The sequence below is a fragment of the Lemur catta genome, chromosome 1, assembly GCF_020740605.2.
Source record: "Lemur catta isolate mLemCat1 chromosome 1, mLemCat1.pri, whole genome shotgun sequence".
Lineage (NCBI taxonomy): Eukaryota > Metazoa > Chordata > Mammalia > Primates > Lemuridae > Lemur > Lemur catta.
This window is the reverse complement of record NC_059128.1, coordinates 281,393,897-281,416,873: the sequence shown is the minus strand read 5'-3', so window position 1 is coordinate 281,416,873 and position 22,977 is coordinate 281,393,897. Positions and strand designations below refer to the sequence as shown.

Here is a 22,977-nt window from a genome sequence, read left to right as displayed (position 1 = left end):
AGTGTTTATTCTTTTTCAAATACTTTATTTCACTTATATTTACCTGTGAGGTGGGCCAAGGCAAAATGAAATAAAAGCACGGCGTTAAGATCCACAAGGCTATTAAATCGCAGCGAGTGTGCTTAGTGCAGCCAGACAGTGCTCAAGTGCACCCCTGTAGTGACCTTTAGCCCAGGGGCTCGGGGACTATATCCACCTGGAGCTTGCTGTGGACACTGAAAACCCTGTGTAGAAGTGACTGTGCTTTCAAGCACCACTGCTGATATCACCAACTTGAAGATGCTTCTTGTCCCGAGTTGGGAACCTGTTGACCGTTTTATTTCATACTTAGCATATTCCATTACTTGGAATAATTCAACCACGTCTTTCTGACAGAAGCTGATCAATTTTCTAAAAATGGATATTATGCTTTGAAGAAAAGACAAGCATTGCACAGAGCTGTGAGAGGGGACCCAGAATGCTTATGAAATAAGCAACAAGAACTCGGACCCCTAGTCAGTGGTCATGTGAGAACCAACCCCTCAGCCACACCAGCGACTGGCACTGTGCGCCAGGCCCAGCCGTTAAGAAGTCGCTTGGCATTTCAGAGCTTGCAGTAAAGAAGAAAAGAGATCATTATGAGGCCAGAACTTCCCTAAAGGACTATGTGTGCAATCACTGAATATCATCTGCACTATTATTTTTGTCTTTTAAATAACTCTTGTTTACTTAAAGCAGTGTAATTGTAAAGAAAATTGGCACTGTTATCTTTAAATGGAAAATCAGTATAACTGGCTGTGTGTGTGTATATATATGTATATATACACATATATGTATATATAAAAATGCAAATGCAAAGAAAGCAAAACAATATTATTAAATTCTAACTAGATACAATTGCCTTCCAAAGACTCTAAGCTGGTAGTTTACTTTTCCTCTGTCAAAAAAAAAAGAAAGAAAAAGGAGATTAAGAAGCATTAGAGAGATAGTAGAGATATCTTACTTCCACAAGAACATGCTGAGAATTTTAGTGGACACACATAGGTAGGTGGGTGGATAAATGGCACCTCTTACGGCTTCCCCTTTGAAAGAATCAAAAGGATTGAGAAGACTTATAGAGGGAAAAATTCTCACTATTGGTTTGAATGTCATTTCTCTGTAGCATCTTATCAGCCACATAACAGCGGTTTCCACCCACTCTAATTCATCACAGATGTGTTATTTGCAGTCTCTCTCTACCTCAGCACTTTTGTACATCCAGCTGGCATTGCTTTACTCTGCTGTGCAATGGTTACACTTTTACCTTACGGTGCATTTTCTTTCCCTGCAACTAGGAATTAGCCTTTTAGGTCGCCTTCGACCCCATTACTAGGTCTGCATATGGTGTGCAATTGCTATGTGATTTTATTAGTACTCTTGTGTTACAAAAGATACCAAAAGGCAGTGGATTTCATGATAAACTAGATCTGGGGAAGTCATATAGGCAATTGACCTACTGTCATAGTGGAAGGCTCTGTGACATGGAAACTATCTCAAAACTTCTCACGGGGTCAGACCACTTAAAACTAATGGGGGCCTGGGGGTGCAGATGACACTAGGAGCCATATCTGACATGGTTTCGACCCTTAGATGTTTTTGCAAGTATATGTATTTGTATATATGTTTGTGTGGATGGCTCAGTAAATGCATTACAATTTTCTTAGACATCTTCATGTGTCATCAGGAAACAAACATAATCCAAGATCTTTAAATGATGTATTTTAAAAAAATTTAGCTGCTTTTTCTGCTGCTCCCATTAAAAGTGCAGCCAAGTCTGGGGACTTAGAGACTTGCCAATCTGCATGTTTAAAGAGAGAACTTTAAGAATCCCAAATATATCAGCTGATGTGCTTAAGGGCAATTAGAGTTGCTCTGACATGGAAGCCTCGTCAAAAAAAGAGCAACTCAATCTCTAGGATGTTGAGCAAGGCTCGTAAAACGTTTTTTACTCTGACTCACAGTAAGAAATACATAGAAAACATTTTGATCTTGGGACCCAGTAATAGCTCACACGTACATGCACATATAAATGTGCAAACACGTATGATCTTATGTATGCACATCTGAACTAAAACAAAACCACAGAATACTTACCACTACTATTTGATGCACACCAATACCTTCTACAATTTTCTATATTATTTTTTTAAATAAAGTTACAATCCATGAAGTTGATTTCACAATAAGTGAGCCACAGTGTGCAAAACCATTCCCCATAAAAGTGGCCACGACATAGTGTCTATTTTCATTCTTTATGGTTCTTGTTTTTCCAAATTCTTTCCCATAACCGTATGTCATCTGCATCAGGCAGAAAAACTTCACAGTTCACTTTCACTGTGTTTCACCAATAAGCTCAGTGTCTTCAATCTGTTTGGGCTATTAACGTAGGTAGACCAGGTAAGCACAATTATTGTGGATTGAAGTGCAATGTTGTGATCTTCCTTCTCTTATGCTTTCCTTTTTGAAATTGTTGCCTTTTAATCAGCACAATCTTACACAGCCACAGCTAGAACAGAAGGTCAGCATGAAATATGCATTCTCTTCTAGCCTCAAAATGCAGAAACCTCATGGGACAGGAAATTATGCTGATGTACCTGTTCTAACTATTAGTCAACCGGATACGATAAGCACACCTAATGACACTCTTTTTCTTACTTTTCCCACATCTCTATAAGGTGCTACTTTTCATTCCCCAACGTTGAAATCAGGTCACCCATGGACAGCCAGTGCTGCATCCTGGGCTGCTTCTTCCCAGCAAGGGACTCTTCTCCTCCCACTTAGGGCTCCTCCCAAGACCTAGGAGTCACCTGTGTCCTTGGCCCAGCATCCAGGCCAATTCGATGTCCTGTGAATTCTATTTTCAAAATGTATCTTGTTTCGGTTCCTTCGACACGCCGCCTCCAGTCTTTTGCACATGCCGTTCCTTCTACTTTGTCCTCAGCCCTGCTCCTTCCGTGGAGGACACCTTGCCATCCTCTTCCCGTCTGTGCCACATCTGAGATGCAGCCTCCTCAGAAACCTGTGCACTCACCGTCTGCCTGAACAGCCCCGCTCTTTATCTGGGTTCAGCCTCCATTCCTTAATTTAAATGCACTTATCATGGTTTTTGATTTCTTTTCTTTGTCAATTTACTCTTTTTGTCTCTGTTTCCAACTGAAGTATTTCCTTCTAGACATCAGTGGCCAAGCTATCTTGTTCATTATATAAATAAATAAATACAATTTATAACTTTTATAAGCTGCTTTGGTTCTTTAAAAAAATGCTCAAATGTTTTTTTTTTTAAAATCAAATTCTTTGCTTTCTAAGGATTTATTCTTTAAATAACTAGAAATCTAACTAGAGCAAAGATTAATGACAGACTTGAATATCTGCACAGGCAAAGATCTGATCATTAACAAACTAAATGGGGTAATTAGGTATACAGTCGGCATGCAGCGTGCAGGCTTAAATTAGTAGTGTATAATTGAGCCTCATTTAACTGCAGGAGAATTTCACTGAGAGAATTTTATTTACATAAGAGAAATGTCTTAGGGAAATTGCTTTGAGGGAATTTAAATATATATGTACATGCCAAATCTCTACTTACTTCTAAGTCCCAGTCAGAGTTGCTAGCTATTCCTCGTGTGTTGTGTACGAAGGTGATGAGTTGTAATATTTCTGAACAAATGATATCTTCCAGGCAGCTCAAGATCCACGTTGGGGCTTCAGTGTTCCCTGGATGTCTTGATGACATGTTCATGTGCATAACAGGTGCTAACAATGATTAGGTGGCATGATATGGTGGGGGCTCTGTCCCTCAACACAATGCCTTATTTTACTGATCCTATTTTGGAGAAAAACTCCAATAGCTTCACTATCCATACAATCATTGAACTTAGCACCATGTAATGAGGAAGGGTGGGAGGCAGATAGCGGGTAAGTGGGGCAAGCAGAGGATGACCTTGCCCCCAGAGAGGCTGCTGGTGTTTGGGAGGAGTGTTGCTAGCATCCCAACCAACTGGGTGGGATGCAGTTAGGTGTTAAATTCTGAGTTATCGATGTAGTTCAGGAAGATAAGCAGATCGGATAAATGGCACATTCGACCTCTGGGTCAGGTATGGAGGGGAGGGATTACAAAGACCACAGTAAACATTGATAATTTCCCTTTCTGCTTTTTGGCATGCCCAGGTACTGACCAGCTTGACAGGCAAGCAAAATAAAGAGCCCCTTTTGACACAGCTACTCCCAATATCAATATTGTCCCCAATTTCCCTCCTTCTATGTTGTGCTGCTTAAATGGCCTTGGCTCACCACCCCCTGACTGCTTTCTCAAAATAAATTTTAACTACACCACTAGTGCACTAGTACAGTATTTTTAAAAGATATTCAAATATATGACAGTATGAGATGAAACGTATAATTCTCTCTTCCCTTCCCCTAATTGACTCATGACCTCAGAGGCAACCACAGCTAATGATTTGGTGGGTGTCTGCTAAAAGGGTCCTCTCTGTTCATTTGCGTACACAAATGCATTCATTTGCACGTATATTCATTGCCATTGTTACATAACAGTATAAACTGTTCTGTAATCACTTTAGATTATGCCTTGGAGATCTTTTCACAGAGTATAATAGATACGCCTAGCTGTCTTTTAAATGGCTGCAGAGTATGGATATACCCTAATTTGTCTACTTATTTACCCCTTGATTCAGATTTATTTACAATTTTTCGTTTTTCAAACAGTGCTTTGGTGCATGTTTTGGGCAAATGTCAATGTGTGTGCACGCCTGAGTGTTTCCGTAGGAAAGAGTCTTTGAAGTGGCAAGCTGGATTGAAATGTGTGCGATTCTCACACTTGAAATCTGCTAGCTGCTTGCCCTCCCAAAACCAAAAAGCTTCACCAATTTACACACCCAAGGGGTTTATTTCCCCATAGCCTTTGTCAAGGCTATTTATTATCAAACATTTTATTTTTTTCTACTCTCCTGGATGAAAACAGCATCTAGTTTTAATTTGCATTGATTTGGTCAAGTTCTAAATAAATTCTGTTCAGCAATGAATTAAAATGTAATTCATTTCACTTATGAAAAATTGAAAATATTATTGCAATATCTAGTTATCTAATCCTAGAATTTGATATGCCTCTTCATTTACCCATGTCTTCTATTATGTCTTTTGGTAATGATTAGTGTTCTTTAAGTCCATTGTGTATATATTTAGCTCTTTGTAGCTGGATAGTTGATATTTGTATTGGTCTAGCAAGGGGGCTATTTTATTATATTTTATTACAGATTACAGCTATTCTTGCCTACCTTTCCCTGCCAGGCACTTACATGGATGTTCTTATTTAATATCACAACTTTCCAAAAAGGTGATATTGCCCCATTGTACAGATGAAAGAACTGAGGCTCTTTTAGGTTATGTATTCAAGGCTATGCCAATAGGAAGACACAGAGCTGAGGCTGTTTGCACCATCCTCCTGGAAGTCCTCTCCGCCCTAGGCTTTAATACTGCAGTGTCTTGGGTCCTCTATCCCTCCTCCCTGTCTTTTGGCCTTCTCCTTCACTCCCCTTCCTGGGGGTTCCTGAACTTCACTTCCCATAAAGGGCTCCTCTTCAGCTTGCATAGCTTGATCCCAAAAACTCTGTCTCCAGCTTGATTACAATTGCAGACTTTAAGTAACTTGGCATGTTCACAGGGGAATTTTTATCTCTTTTGAAACAGAATCTCCCCTCCCCCAACTTTTTTGCTCTACTGTTCCCACTGGTCCCTCAGACCCAGCCCTTGGCATGCTCTCCTCCTCCCTCAGCCCCTTCTGTTGAGCCTTTGGCTTAAATGTTTCTGGGCTCACTGCTCTGCCCCACCCCTGTACCTCCACTTGCCCAGGCCTTGCCGCCTCACACTTGGACCACGACCCAGAGCCAGGGGAGAGTATTGGGCGAGGGAGGGCGTGAGCTCAGAGCCAGCGTGCCGGGCTATCACCCTGCCTCAGCTACCTCTAGTTGTATAAACATTGGCAAGTCATTTAACCTCTCTGTTCCTTTATTTGCTCATCTGAAAAATGAGAATAACAGTATCTTCCTTGTGGGGTCATTGTAACTACTAAATGGGTCAAAACATAAATAATGCTTAGAGCAATGGTGGCCACTACTAAGCACCCAGAACCTATTGGCTCTAATTAGGATTAGTCTTAATACCCAGATGTCTCTGTCCAAATTTCCTCTTTGTTACTAATATAAGGACACCAATCACCTTGGATTAGGGGCCCAAACTGCCCCAGTATGACTTCATCCTAATGTGTCACATCTGCAATGACCCTATTTCCATATAAGGTCACATCCTGAGGTACTGGGGGTTAGGACTTCAGCATATAAATGTGGGCATGAGGGGAAATCAGACCATAACATCAGGGGAGATGTCTTGTCTTTTGGGGGGATTTTTTCTCTTACGTACAGCTTTCAGCATGCACACATTTTCTTTAAACAATCACTTCTATCAGGTCATTCAACTGCTCAAGAAATGTCTGTAGCTGCTTCCTGCCTGCATCTAATCATGCACCCATCCCTCATAGCACAGACTAGGACACACCTCAGAATCAAACCAGGGGTTCAATTCCTTTCCAGCCTGCATTGGAATTAAGAGACATTGGTAACTTTAATTTCATCATAGATATGTAATTTTTCTATTCCCAGTTCTATTTTAGTTAATGCTAAGAGGCTCATCTCATTTCTAATGCTGTATACTTAGAGCTTAGATTTCAATCTTAGGTCCCACTAATTTTTCAAGAACTGTTAGAAAACTGCTTTGGAGAAAGCTCAGTTTTATTACACAGTGTGGCTGTCATTGGAGGTGGCAGGCACAGCTGATAAAAGTTTCATTGTGTTGTGCGACCATTTGGCATCTTATTAGCAGAACCGTCTGTTCTTTTAATTGCTATTAAGTCAGTTCAGATAGATTGCAATAGCAAAAGCAAAACAAACAAACAAACAAAACCTGTAAGATATATTTCTGACTAAGTGAAAAATCAAATACGCTTTTAAAATCTTCCTAAAAATAGTACTGCCTCTATCAAAGCTCTAACAACCTGGCTACACACAAAAAAATACCAGAGAGCATAATGAGAGAATAATTAGCATCACAATCTTAAAATATGCTCATTTTCATATAAGAATATATTATAGTCATTTCTGGAAGGGGAAAAATCTCTTTATGTATTCTACATGAGGAAATATCATGTTGAAATCTAAAAAGAGGTATTTTAGCTTTCTTTTTACCCAGACCTAGGAAAAGATGTTTTGAATACAAGCAATGATAAACTGTTTCATCAACCCATGCGTTCAACAAATATTTTTGGATAGCCTAGCCAAGTACGGTTGCTTATAATGGAGATGAAAAGTTGAACGAGACAAAACAAGTTCTCGCTACTCTAGTTGGAGGAGAGAAACACTAAGCTAATCTCACACACGTGAGCATGGTAACTTCACACAGAGATGTAACAAAGCCACGTCTCTGATAATGAGTGACTGTGGATGCTACTCACGTGGACTGACATTGCTGGAAAACTGACTTAAGAACCAAGGCCAGGAGGACAAGAAGGAGCCAGCCAGGTAGGGATCTGGCTCCAAGGAAACAGTTATAAGAAGGGCCTGTGGCTGGGGCATGGTGGAAGGAGAGGGTGGAGGAGAGGCTTTTGGAGATATGGTCAAAGCCTAAACCATTGTAGGCCATTGTAAGTGATTTGATCTGGTGGGGACCCCATCAAGGCATGGAATGATCTGTGATGTACCTTGTTAAACAACCATGGATGTTGAGGGGAGCAGGAATGGGCACATGGTCTTAGAAAGCTGAGGGGCTTAGACCTGGGTGGTGCAGTGTAGAGGGAGAGAAGTGAGTGGATTCAGGATGTATTTTGGAGGCAGGAGCAGAGGGACTTTCTGTTAGATAAAATATAAGGGATGAAGAATGATTAATTTTGAGAACTTTAGGATATTTTTCTCATGTTCAGATCCTGATAAATATACCAGGAAATATTGTTATTCAAGCAACATTATAATGATTTTGGAGAAAGTCCCTGGGTTTTTGCAAATATCCCTCTCTACTGCAGAAAAGATTTCTGAAGACAATGTGTTGGTCAGCTCAAGCTTCTATAATAAAATACCGCAGATTGGGTGGCTTAAACAACAGAAATTTATTTCTTAGTTCTGGATGTTGGAAAGTTCAAAGTCAAGGTGTTGGCAGATTCAGTGCCTGGTGAGGGCTCTCTTCCCAGCTTGCAGAAGGCTGCCTTCTTGCTGTGATCTCACATGGCAAAGAGACAGAGAACGAAATCTGCTCTCTCATCTTTTTCATATAAAGATACTAACCTTATCACTGGGGCCTCATCCTTGAGATCTCATCTACACCTAATTACCTCCCAAAGACCCCGTCTCCAAATCCCATCACATTGGGGATTAGGACTTCATGGTACGAGTTTTGGGCAGACATAGACATTCAGTTCATAGCAAATGTCCGTGACCTTCCTCTCCCCACACCTTTCACTGTGATGTGTGAAGATTCTCCATGGGGTTGTATATCTTCCTACATTTTAATACTCTGTCACATGACACTGGCTCAGAGTTTCGGTAAATATTTTGCTTGTGATGACACAGCCCCAGTGACAGAATTGTGATGCTAAACTCATCCATGTCATTTCCACTCTGATGCTTTCTCTAATACATGAGGTTGGCTGCATAAGTAAACACACAAACAGATACAAGTGAGAGTGAGCCCTACCATGTATATGTCTGTGGGCTCTTCCTGTCTGGCTCAGCCGGGCAACGTTATTATGCACCAGTGGATTGAGCAGAGTAGCAGAGTAACTTATGTGACATTAACTTGTATAGATACCATTTTAGTTTTTATTTATTTTTATGAATATTATTTTAAGTGAGAAATTGTAATTGTATACATGTATAGGATACAATGTATTGATTTGATGCATCTCTGTGTATATGTATATATATGTATATATAAAATGTGAAATGATTAAAATAAGCTAATTAACATTTATATCCCCTCACTTATCCCTTTCATGTGGTGAGATACTTGAAATTTATGCTCTTAGTTATTCTGCAATATAAAATACCTTATTAGTGACTATGGCTGTGCAATAAATGTGTGAGTATAGGCTAGATGACATCTGAATATTAATTTAATCTTCAACATTATTAGAATAAAGAAGATATTACTCACCATCTCTCTTTCCTAGATGAACAAAACAAAGTTTAGAGAATTGAATGTCTACACCGAGGCCACACAGCCGAAAAGTGACAGTGATAGTTTTGTAGTTCAGATACTTTGGTTTCCAAAGCCCAGGTTTTTTCTTGTATACTGCGGAATCTCTCAAAGTGGATGAGCAGGTTCCACCCGGTATCAGGAAAGGATCTGTTCATTTGCTTTTTTATAAGAAACAGTGAAAAAGTTAAGTAGATTGAACAAGCAAATTAATACTGAAGACTTTAAAATATAAAGCTAATTATTTGGATCAGAGCAATACACAGGATAAATACAGGTTTGGGGATAAATAACAATTTTCCTCACTGGGTATTGGAAGCCCCTTTCATCCAGGCAATGCAAGGATAGTGTCTCTTCCCTGATTACTCCCTAGGCTCCTCCCTTCCACCCTTCTTTCTCACCTTGATTGCAGGTACCTAACCCTAAGGCTCAAATCTGCTTGGATTACAAGCTCCCCAAAGACAGGGGCTGTCTCATTACTTTTTGTATTTCTGGAGCCCAGGGTTGTGTTGGCCCAATGGCTGGACACACCACTTAGCTCTGTTTCCCGCCCACCATGGCACATGGTGCCTCCTGGAATCAGCTCTGATGTGCCTCTTTCTGGAGGTCACACGTGTCTGCTTTCTGCAGCTCAGATCTTAAAGTTCAAGCTTTCTGCTTTAATTACCAATAGTTCAGTAAAATGGATTTCCAGAACTGTTGCTATTTTAATCTCTGCCTTTGATGCAATCACACAGAAAACTCAAAAAGGTATCGTGCCTAAACCTCAGAAGCCATTGTGCTCTGTGTGTTCTTCATAGCTCAGCCCCAGAGGGAGAACGTGGCTGTAGAACTATTACCCTGACTACTACCCTGGGGGTTCCTGCAACATTCTCTTATTGGGCAAATGCCCCATTTTCATTGGTAGTTTTGTGTTTCTGGGTAAAACTATCCTGTTAGCCCCTATGCTGAACTTAGTCAGGCTGGCTGAACTGGTGCCAAGCAGTGGATTTATTTTAGTGGCACTAACATACAGGCTCATGTTAACTGACATTGAGAGCCACTCTAGCACTTGCTCCTAACCTATTTACTCTTAGTTTACACAAAGTGCTAGCCAGTTTGGTGGGGCTGTTTTCTAACTCTCAGCATACTGAATGCATCACACTAAGTGTGTTGACAGGGAGACTGATAACAAAGAAGTAACAGCTGATAGCCTGACAGAAAAGGAGGAAATAGACAGGCTATTAAAGACAGACTCAGGCACTTAAACATCTGGCAGTCCAAGAACATTTAGTGCATCTCAAGAAGCAAAGATAGGTTCTGACGCATCAATCTAGTAACTGAACAGCATAGCTCAATAATTAATGTCCACAGTGATGAGCCTAAATCCAAAAATTATTCACTACTGTTTGGTTGACTCTGATTTGCAGTGTGTTTAATATGACAAAAAGTATGAACTATACTTTAGAAATATTTCCATCTAAAATACTAAGTTTTCTAAGAAAAATAGTTACTCATAAAATTCTTGGCTTTGCACAGTTGTATGTTACCAGACAGTTCTGAGTACTCAAGGGCTGTATGTGTGCATGTGTGTGTCTGTGTGTGCATGTGTGTGAGAGAGAGAAATCAATAAAGGCTCACAGAGAGGCAGAGAGAGAATTTGTGTGTTTGCATTTTATTGATACCAATAATTTATATTTTAACATTAGCCTATTTTAACGGAAGCACATTCTTTAATCCCATGTAAGGGCACGAACAAACCATTTACTCGGTACAACACGAAAACCTCTGGTGAGGTAAGGCCAGAAGTGGGGTGCAGTGGTGAGTTAGGGGGTAGTTAAAATGATTCTTTGTTACCACAGAGCCAAGACATTTGGTGCTCTAATGGTTTTACTATGCCCTCATTGCCCCCTGAGAGTTCCACAGGACTCCAGAGTTGGGACTGTACCCAAGGACTCTGGGCTTTCCTGTGTCCACTCATAATTAAAGGATTATACTCTTTAATCGTTTTTTATGTTTTAAATTATGGATCAATTTCAAGATGGTTTTCAATGAGAAATGGGGGCCAGGCAGTTATAGGTCAAATTCAGTACAGAAACTCGGCCAATATCAAGTTCTCCATTCCTATGGACATCTAAAAAAATGTTTAAAGGACATGTCTTAACAGAGTCTTATTGAGCATGCCAAATACGTGAGTAAAAAAAAAAAAGAGTTAGATATTACGAGAGCAATGTGGGTGATTAAATTAAACATGCCTAAAGAATGGAGCCTCTCAAGAATCAGCAGGTAGTAAGTGCAGGCTACTGCTATCCATGTGTGTATTTCAACCCTTCTGAAGAATGGCGTGCAAAATGCTTTCACTTACATTTTGCCACCACTGGTGGCCTGTTGATTCTAATGAAAATTCTCCATGCTAGGAAGGTGACAGGAATTACGTGAATTACATCCGTTATCTTTTTTGGCCTTCCTTTCTATCATGCTGTCCTTTGAAAGAACTGATTATTAAAGCGTTACGCAAGTATGCAAAACATACTGAAAGAGAAACAGTGTTTCCATTATATACAGTATATATTGGTAAGAAGTGCTTGAGTGCGATGACAGATGACAAATGGTGAAAAGTATTTTTAGTTTCTTTTTGGGGGAGGATAAAGCAAAATTATCTAGAATATAGAGCACTAAGATTTTTTTTAGCTTTTCTAATATTTAGCATATTTATGACACATTTTAATGATATCTAAATGGAATTGTTTTGAAAGTTAAAGTAAGTACTAAAGATATTTCATACTATTCTTAATAATCATTTGTGTTCTTTTGAAAAGCTTATGCTAAGTCTGTATTTGCTCTATATTTTAATGATCTTTTTCACCTCCATGTTCCTTTGAATTACTCTTATCTCCATAAGAAATCATAAACCATTTTTAATTCATCTGAGCAATTGACTTATATATAAAATATAGTCCTTGCAGGAAATGACCAAGAAATTATGTTTATGACTTAAATATTTGAAGCCCAAAACAATAAAGTCACAACTCCTGGCAATTCTGATTAAAATGAACCAAAGGAAGTTTCAACTGAACCTAAGAAAAACAAACAATAAAAGAAGTTGATTTTTTTACATTTTAGTCTTTTCCCAAAGAGACAAATCACATTCTTTCATGTGAAATCACATCACATGCAGAAATAGTTCATGGAAGTGTCCAACAGTGGCAGGAAGTGTACTCAATCACCCACCATGAAGGTGCAGTGACTTACTTTGAGGTCTGCTTTTATGCTCCAGTTTGTTTTGTCACCCAATTATAATTGAACAGTGACAATTATCTTCAAAAGTTACATTTTCAAAGGAAAAAAGTCTTCACCCTTCTTAAACTAATACTGATATTTGATCCCAATGTTAACCATTTCTGTAAAACTAAAGTTGTACAGGTAAAAAAATCACAGGTCACTGATGGGACATTCTGTTTTACACTGACATGAAAAGGGAATGGCTGAGCATGAGATTTTCTCCTTGAGGTGAAAATAGTTATTTGAGTAGTCCCTTTAAAAATTAGTGATTAAGAAATAGCAAAGTGTTCTAAAACACAGAATCTGGGAAGACTTGGTCTTTGTTTTAGAACATAGTGATAAATGGTTGGTTGTTATTATTATGAAGAAATAAGACAATCTTTCTTGGGAAGTCTGTGGAATATTTAATTGCTTTATAGTATAATGTTTTAGTGTTTTTATTGAAATACTTCAAACTGAGGCAAAACTTTATACCTTCATGAGGTAGAAATTTGCAACAATGTTTATACTCCCTTAACTTGTCGCATTCTAAGAGAAAAGCAATGATCCAAGAAAATCTTCTAATTAGCTATATACGAATTATATGACAACTCGGTTGCTGTAAGATAAATCATGACCTAAAAAATTAATTTATGAGATTAGATTTGCTAAGTATATTTTTATTGTGTAACAAACATACTTACTAACAACTATTTAGACAGTTGAAAAATTAAAACAGCTTAGACCCTAAAGTAACACCCCCCCCCTATTTTTAGCCTTTGCATGAGATTTCTTCAGGTGAAAAAACACTATTTAAGGACTTTGTTCATGCGGTTAGGTTGCTTTTGTTCTATTTTAACCAAGCCATTGCTTCCCTCTGTTTCAGGATCTAGATTTCTCATCACATCCACTGGAGCCTTGTATATTAAAGATGTACAGAACGAAGATGGATTGTATAACTACCGCTGTATCACGCGGCACAGATACACTGGAGAGACGAGACAGAGCAACAGCGCGAGACTCTTTGTATCAGGTAGAGACTCATCAGGACTGTGTCAGCTGTTTCTGCTGGTCCTTTGTTGGTGTCCTGAGATGACTCCCCCAAAATTGTGGAATGAGTGACTAAAATGAGGCCTTCAATTCTTTTTCAAAATATTTTAGCAATTTAAAAGGTCTTTCAAACCAGTATCAGTGCAATGTATTAATAATACCAATACAGATATTCCAAGTGCAGTCATTTTACATCTGTCAATCAAATAAGCAATCCATTCACATGATGTGCATTAGCACTTTGGGGAACAGTGGAGGAGAGTGAAATATCCATCTCAGTATTAGAAGAAAGTCAAATGCAAAATCCCTGACTTTTGCCTTTGCAGCTTAAGAATGTAAAGTTGTTCCATGCAATGGTTATCCTATGCAGTTATAAGAGCGAGATGGAATTGAGCAAAGGTGGTTTGCTGTCAATACTTGAGGGGTATCTTATTTTATTTGCAGTGATGCTTTATGGGAAGAAGTACTGGAAAGTTATTGAACATTGGGGTAATTAAAACATATGCACTGAATACCCACTTAGTGTCCTTGATAATGTAATACCGGGATTTTTCTCTTCTCCACGTATATTCTCAACACAGCCAAAGCCTGCTTAGTCTTTCAAGGTTCAGCACAAATATAAGTCAGAATTAAATTATTTTTCCTCTGAACTTGCAATATTTTTTCTTAGCCTGTTGCTTTTCAAGTCCATTGTTGCTTTCTCTCTTGTTTTATAGTTACATCTTGTCAGGGAAAGTGAATTAGGAAATGAATAACATCTGCCATCTTAGTCCATGGTGGCTTCAATGCCAGCACAATATTCTACTGGTTCAAAATATCCTAGAAAAGTTCTTCTTTCCATTGAAGAAAAGCTTTCTAATGATGTCTTCAGACTAGGAAGGAGAAGGATTTGAGGAAGGGGGGGTGGATTGTGGTATACGATTAATTTGGGGTTAACAAAACTAGTTAATGAGCATTTCTCCATCCGAAAGATGACTTATGTGATGATGATCTGGGAGCCCATCTTTCTCCTTCAAGAGACCTTGTTTATAGCCACTCTAGATCATAAAGTGCTGATGTTCGGCTTTAACTCTCAGGGTTGGAAAGGCAAGTTTACTTTTCTTAATCCCAAGGTGTGTGTATGCTTGTTTGTTTTGGAATGATTCTCTGATATTTCAAGAATTGGCGGCAGCAGTCATGAGCGCTTGTGGCCATGGCAGCCGCAGGGGCCCCTGGGATCTCCCAGTGAGCACTGGGGAAGTGAGAGCATCATGACACCATCGAGTGAGGGGACATCGGACACTAAGATGTCAGCAGAAGGGTGGCCAGGGAGTGAGACTGGACATTTGGGGATGAAGGTGCAGGTGAAGACAAGGAAGGTGACAGTTACAAGGAGAGGAAAGGGGTTTGCAGAGTCACATGTCATTGAAAGGCTCATATGAGAGTCTGCCGTTATGTGGCAAATAAGTCATGATTTTTTGTCATGGAGATTTTAATAAAGCAGTTGAGGCAGAAACATGTTAAAAGATCAGGACATAGACACAGAGTGCAGAATACTATTCTAAATGCTAAGCTTTGAAGAAAAAGAGAAATGAATTTTATTTTAAATTAGATTTGAGTTCATTTTACACATGTGCACGTTTGTAGTCATGGAGATTGGGTCATGGTGGGGACACGTTACTAGCAAGGTTTATAATGACCCTCAAACTCCTCCTGAAACTAAGACAGACGAGATCGGATGGCAGAGGGAAAAGCACATGGGTGACATTTTCAACACAACTCGGTATTGGAGACGCCCCAGAAGCCCTAGAATATGGGTGAGTGTGGACGGACTACTGGTGACAGACAAGAACACCAGTGTGGGGACAGCAGCCGTGCAGCAGAAGTGGAGGGTGGTGGAAGGGGACAGCCTGGTTGAGCTACAGGACAGTCAGGAAACGCTTACTTCCAAAGCAGAGGAGTGTCCCCCAGGTGGGCCCCTGGGAATGAGCCTCAGAAGACTCACAGCGCTCGGCTAGGACCGTGTGGGCTCTGAGTGGGAGATGAGTAGAGAAGGCGGCCAGTGTAGCCAGTGAGGGTCGCGCAGGCTGGTGGTGGTCCACGTCCTTGAAGATCGCAGAAGCTCAGCCAATACTCCTTTCAGAAGAACAGAGACTCACCCTGAGGGAAACTGCTGGATTTAGAAATGAAACTGAGCCGGAGTGGAATCTGACAGTAACAGAGAGAGAAGGCTCCGGCAGCATGGGAGGCCCGACAGGATTCTTCTACCCTATGAAATGCCACAAAAGAAAAACGCAACATGAAAAACAGGGCAAATGGCCTTAGAATGAATGGAGTGCTCAAGGAAAGACGTGACTGAAGGCGGAAACTCTCCCAAGCTAGCGCCACTCTGAGAAGAGGGATAAATATTTTGAGTCCATTAGGGTAAAATCAAGAGGGAAGGCAGGAAAAGCATCCTTATGTCTTCCCCTCCTGCAGGGAGCGTGTCCTGATTAACTAAGAAAGAAGTGCTGCCTCATTGTAAGTGGACCTAAAAGGAAAAAGGTTTAGCCCTGTACAACTTTATCACAAGAAAAAAGATGCAAGTGAACCAAATAATGTTTTGACAATTAAAAGTAACTAAAAAATATAGACACAAATCTTCTGAATACTATACTTTATTGTTTCAAAATGATTAAAGCTTTGAAATAGCAGTATAAATCAGAAATAAAATAGTTCCTAAGCACAGTGACTAAACAACAAAAATCTGTGAAACAAGAAATGGCATAGTTTAGGAAAGAATTTAAAAAAATTAACAGTTATATAGTGAGGCAGAACACATCAGAAAATAAACAAACAAAAAGTATTATATGGTAAATAAAGAACAGTAAGAAAACACATGCAGAAAATCACCAAATAGAGGTAAAAAAATTAGTGGAAAGATATATTGCTGGCTGGCAAAGGTGATGGGCACATGTATAACTAGATTCTCTTAAGAAGAAAACCAAACACTAGACCAGAGCAAGTATTTAAAACAATAATTCAAGAAAGAGTCCTGCAATTAACCTATATACAATAATGGCTTCATATTGAAATGGCACAACTATACCTGCGGAAATGGACCCAGCGTGGTTGACACATAACATATCCTAATAAAATTTGTGAACTGTAAATGTTAAGAAAAATATCTTTTCAGCATCTGGGGAATAAGTTCAAGTTACTTAGAAAATATAAAGAGAAAGAGATCAATGAAATAGAAAATAGAAAAAAAGAATAGTAAAAGCAAACAAGTTTTCTTCTTAAAAGTCAATAAAATAGACAAACTTAACCTATTTTTTAAACTGTTGTTGATTTTTATACGAGGACTAGGTCTTTGAGCCGGTCACTGTTTCTCTGAGGACACTAGAAAGGCTGGTCAAATGTGTACAAAAACATCTGCCGGAAGTTGTCAGGAGCTAATGTGAAGTTGTCAGGAGTTATAGGGCCACATTCTGGAAGAAAACAGCCACAGGAAGTGAGACTGGTATCTGGGCTGCTTGTCCAGCAGGGCGGTTCTAGAGGAGAAAGATGAAAACCTGAGAAGCTGAGCAGCTCTTCTGAAAGCTTAGTAGGATCCTAGTAGGATAAAACTGGAGTCTTGGTCCGTCGAAGTGGGGCATGGTGAACTCCACGTACTTAAGTCAAAGGGCTGCAATCTGGGAATGAGTGAGAACCAGCCTGTCCTCTAGGACTTAACAGTTGGCAAAGATGATCTTAAAATCCTAAGGCTGTGGTGGTATCACTTTTGCATTCCTGACTTTGGTTGTTTTTGCTCTCTCACTTCCTCCTTCCCTTCTTGATCAGTCTTTCTGAGGACTTTAATAAACATATCCCCACCCCATGCAGAGGAATATGCAATTATTTAGCAAAATTACATATGAATTTATTTTCTTTGAGTGAGTAATGGAGGAAGTTTTTCCAGTGATGGAGTGTCAAAATCACACCTTATGCATAGAGTTACTAATCACAGAGTTACTTATACTAGCAAAATCTGGGAAACTACCTCAATATCCATCAATAGGGGATAATTAAATAAATTACAATGTAGTACTGAATGAAGTGACATGCAGGCAGGATGAGGATAATGTCCATCACATTAGTGAAGTAATCTCTGGGATATTTTGTTAAGTGAAAAAAGGAAGGTGTAGGACAGCATATATAGTGTGTGTCTGTTATATAGGGAAAGTGGAAGGATTTAAATATGTATGGATCTACTTATAATTGTGAAAAAATACTGGAAAGGTAAACTAAAAACTAATAAAATGGTTTACCTCTAGGGAAAAAAGTAGATGGGACATGGATGGAAATAAGACATTTTTTAATATATCTTGTTATACAGTTTCAACTTTAGAACCATGCAAATGTTTTATATTTCAAAATATTAAATTGAAAAAGTAATTTAAAAACTGAAAATACACTGAAATAAATGAATCTAAATGCATATCAAGTTGTTAGATAATCAAACATAAAACATATTTCAAGTAACTTTAAGACACAGTTTTTGCATATGACAAACACATTCTAAAGAAAAAATGACTTAAAATAAATTTTAAAATTTATTTGGTTGATTTATTTTTTAAATATTAATTTAAAAATATATATATAGTAGATATATAGTATGATAGGGGAAAAGTAATTAGGTTTATTAATATTTTTATTTGGAACCAAGATTGTCAATGTTAGAGAAAAAAAAGTGTAAAAGGTAAGAATTTAAGTAAAACCCTTGAAATGTCAAATTTTAATTGAAACTATCAGTACATGCTTTTTCTAAAAATATGTATTTCCAAGGTCTTTCCATTGAGAAGTTTCAGAAGCAATGAGCGCACAATAGCAACAAGCACCTCTAGCACCTAGATTGTAGTCTGCTTTCAAAATCATTCTCCACTAAAAGGAACCATGGCTTCTTGGAAGAAGAATTGATTATAGGTCTGGGGCAGGAAATGTGTAAGATGAATCTGAAACATTAACAAGGTCTTTCAAATGACACGGGAGCCAACATGAAGATACTCTCACCAGCCAAAAGGGCTAAGTTGAGCATCAAAACGTATGATTGCATGTGATTGATAACCATTAAACACTATAAAAACCCATGAATTCATTATGATTTTATACCCATATATATCCACACGTGTGTCCATATATGTATTTTTATGTACATATATATTTACATATGCACACATGCACATACATTTTATAATTTAAAAAAGCAATAATAAGAATCTCATTGGTCTATGTAGTGGTGATCGGGGCACCAATACTTCCTTTTGACACCTGATGATTAAAGAAAACAACTGTCTTTCCTACCACTATTGGATTTCATGATAACCAAACCTTAGTTCAGGAGGAAAAGTTCTTATCTACAGAATAATTACATCTTCGAATTTGAAAGAAATAAGAAAATTAGAAAATCACCATTTTTTCCAACCCTAATAAAATAATCAATTCAGCTAAATTTCAACATCTGATCTTGCCCATCAATTTAGTACTACTAAATGTGGGAAAGCCATGTATTATGTGGATGTACTATGAATTACATAGTAACCTTCTCAAAGAGAAAGAAAAATGGTTGAACATTTACCTAATCAATCCATTGAACTAAAGTCTAATTTAGAGGAAAAATAGCTATGGCAATAGAGGAAAAAGTTAAATAACACCATGAAGAAATAAATTCCAAATGGGGGATTTCTTACAACTTTGGTCCCCAATCCCCATGTCACAGACAGGTACAGGTCTGTGGCCTGTTAGGAACCGGGCCGCACAGCAGGAGGTGAGTGGCAGGAGAGCGAGCGAAGCTTCACAGCGGCTCCCCATCGCTGGCATCACTGACCGAAGGCCACACGTCCCCACTCCCCTGGTCCATGGAAAAATTGTCTTCCATGAAACTGGTCCCTGGTGCCGAAAAGCTTGGGGACCACTGTCCTACAAGACAACTCACCTGGTTTCTTCAGATCAACAAGTCAAAGACCTGGGAGAAAAAAGTGAGGACGGCATGTCTGCTCTGCATTATAAGAGACTCAAGAGATGCAACAATTAAATGCAAACTGTAGAAAGATCGTGACTTAATTAACTCAATTGTTTAAATAATAAACTTTTTTTTAGCTGCTCAGGAAAAAATGAATATGGAGTGTATAATAGATGAAACCAAGAGATTATTATTACTATTGTGTGATATTGGTATTGTGATTATATTTTACAAAACCTCTATTTTTATTAAAGAAACATATTAATAATATAGTGATAAAATTACATAGGTTCCCTGACTTGTTGCAAATACTGTAACACTAAAAACAAACACCATAAAGAAATTAAAAGGCAGATGGAGATAGAAAAATTTTGGTACCAGTGGTATCTGCACGGTGTATATATGGAATACAATATATTATTTTCTCTACTTTTGTGTGAGTTTTCCAATTTTTGTGATAAAAATAATTTTTGTAAATGTACATTAAAAAGTTTGAACACAAGATCATAAAAATTAAAGCCAACAATGCTATTTGGTTGTTCAAATTTGATATATGATCAAATATCCCCATAAGAGCCTATCTCAAGCACTGCTTAAATTGTGTACTTAAAAGAAATGCCCCATTCCTTTTTTGTGAAACGGTCTTATTGAGATATAATTTACCAACCATAAACTCCATCCAATTCAATCATTTCACAAAATTTATAGAGTTGTGGAACCATCACAGCCATCCAGTTTTGAATATTTTCATCACACACAAAGATTCCTCCTGCCCACTTGCTATCAATTTCAATTTCTATTCCCAGTTCCAGGAAACCACTAATCTGTTGTCTGTCTCTAAAGATTTGCATTTTATGGATATTTCATATAAATTGAATCATGTAATACTAATGTATGGATTTTATATCTGGCTTCTTTCATTTAGCATAATCTTCTGAGGTTCATCCATATTGTAACACGTATCAGTAGTTCACTTTTCTGTTGCTAAATAGTATTGCATTGTATGATATGTCCCATTTTGTTTATTCCTTCACTAGATGATGGACACTTGAGTTGTTTCTACTTTATGACTATCATGGGTAATGCTGCTACAAACATTTGAGTATATAAGTCTTTGAGTGAACATATGTTCTTATTTGTCATAGATACCTAGAATTTGGGGTTTTACAATAAATAGAAGTTTAAACATTTTAAGAGACTGCCAAACTGTTTTCCTAAGTGCCTGTACCTTTTTACATTCCACCAGCAATGAATGAAGATTCCAGTTTCTCAAAGTCCTTGCCAGCACTTGTTACTGTTTATATTTTTTGTTACACCATCCTGCTGGGTGTGAAGTAATACCTCACTGTGGTTTCAACCTGCATGACCCTACGGGCTACTGTGACTGAGCATCTCTTCATGTAGTTATAGCCATTTGTGCATCTTCTTTGGTGACTTAAAATATTCAAATATTTGCCCATTTTTGATTAAATTGTTTCTTTTTATTATAGAGATAGAAGGGTTTATTTTAATATGTTGTAGATACAAATCCTCTATCAGAAATGTGTTTTTCTAATATGTTATCCCAGCCTGTGACTTCTTATTTCATTTCTTAATGATGCCTTTGAGAGTACTGGAGCTCTTCATTTTTAAAAAGATGACTATATCATTTTTCTGTTGCTTATGGTTTTTGGTGTTATGCCCAAGAACTCTGCCAAACCCACGGTCACGAAGATATTTTTCCTATCTTTTCTTCTGAAAGGTTTATAGTTTTAGCTCTTACATTTAGGTCTCTAATTCATTTTGAGTTAATTTTTGTAAGTGGAGTGAGAAAAGGCTCTAAATTCTTCCTTTTGATGTGGATATCCAATTGTCCCAGCCATTCATCCATTCTTTTTTTCAGGCAGAGTCTCACTCTGTTGCCGGGCTAGAGTGTGCAGAGGTGGTGGCATCAGAGCTCACTGCAGCCTCAAACTCCTAGATTCAAGCCATCATTCCACCTCGGCTGCCCAAAGCACTGGGATTACATGTCATCAGAATTATATAGCACTATTTTAAGTGTATTTGAAAATTTCTGTCTGTAGTTAGTTTTAGTTAGAATATAAACTTTTAAGTGCCATCATTGGGCATTGGTTTTTTTTTATGACTAGCATTAGAAGTGGGTACATGTCTTTTCCTGAGATTGTGGGATTGTCCTGCAAAAAAAAAAAAATCAATGGCCTAGCACTCTGGGAGGCTGAGGCAGCAGGATTGCTTGAACTTGAGAGTTCAAGACCAGCCTGAGCAAGAGCAAGACCCCGTCCCTACTAAAAGTAGAAAAAATGAGCAGGGCGAGGTGGCACGTGCCTGTAGTCACAGCTACTTGAGAGGCTGAGGCAGGAGGATCACTTGAGCCCAGGAGTCTGAGATTGCAGTGAGCTGTGATGCTGTGATGATACCACTGCACTCTATCCAGGGTGGCAGAATGAGACTGTCTCAAAAAAAATATATCAGGGGTGCACACTGTGGTGTTGGTTACTAGCCACCACTGCCAAAGGAGTGACATCTTTGTGCTACTTTCTCCAACTCTAATCTTACCTCCTGCTCTAAGCAAAATGACAGATTTCATAACATTTTTCATATTACTTTGTAATATCTCCATTCTTCTACTCTGTTCTGACTAAAATGTGTTGCTCAAGAGCAAGAGCTATTATTATATTCCCATGTTCTTAAATAAATGAAGGCAGATTTCAGAATAACATTAGAGGAGCTTACTCCAAAGCATATATCTCAGATATAATTTCTTCTTACTAAACAATTTCCCCATGGTATTTGTATTGTCTGCAAGTCAATGTACGAGGAGGTAATAAAATCACACATGGTTGAGGATGTCCAAGATCACCTTTGGAGTTGGCCCTAGGGACAGTCCTGTTCCTTCTAGTTCATCATACCCACCAGGGTGTGCAGGTGATGACACTGCTAGTAAAATGTGTGTGGACAGCTGGGCATTTTCCCAGATTCTCAGTCAACACTTGAGGATGCCAGGGATTAGTGAGACATCATATCTTAGGCTTGTCTCTCCTTAACTATTCTGTCTGTCAGAAAGTAACTTGATCTTCAAAGCAACACTTTCCAAAGCCTGTCTGCAATTTCCTTTAGAAGCAGGTGGAATGAAGCAATGAGGTTTTTCCTAACACAGGCTCTGTGCCTGCTATTGTGAAACTTTTATATCTCTATCTCCCTCTGGAGCCTCAGAGTCAAACGTGTGAATGGAAATAATTGTGGAACATAGAATTCTTTAGTTAATGAATGATGACGTTTCCGAAGAGTCTTGGAAACTCAGTCACATATTCTTTAGATTATTTAAGTTCCCTCATCATATCGCTTTCACATTGTTCTCTCGAGACACCAGCGAAGTGAAAAGAGCAGCGAGTTTATAATGAATTTCTGTCTCTGATGATCACAAAGGAAATTCAAAGCACAAGAAGTTTCAGCTAAAT

At 38.5% G+C, this 22,977-nt stretch overlaps 1 protein-coding gene across 1 annotated transcript in view; it reads left to right on the top strand.

Moving 5' to 3' along the window:
• DSCAM (DS cell adhesion molecule) overlaps positions 1-22,977 on the top strand; it is a 718,109-nt gene that overhangs the window by 409,529 nt on the left and 285,603 nt on the right. The window contains exon 4 of the mRNA XM_045558333.1: positions 13,397-13,543. Within this exon, the coding sequence (XP_045414289.1) occupies positions 13,397-13,543 (147 nt within the window). The remainder of the gene's footprint in view (positions 1-13,396; positions 13,544-22,977) is intronic.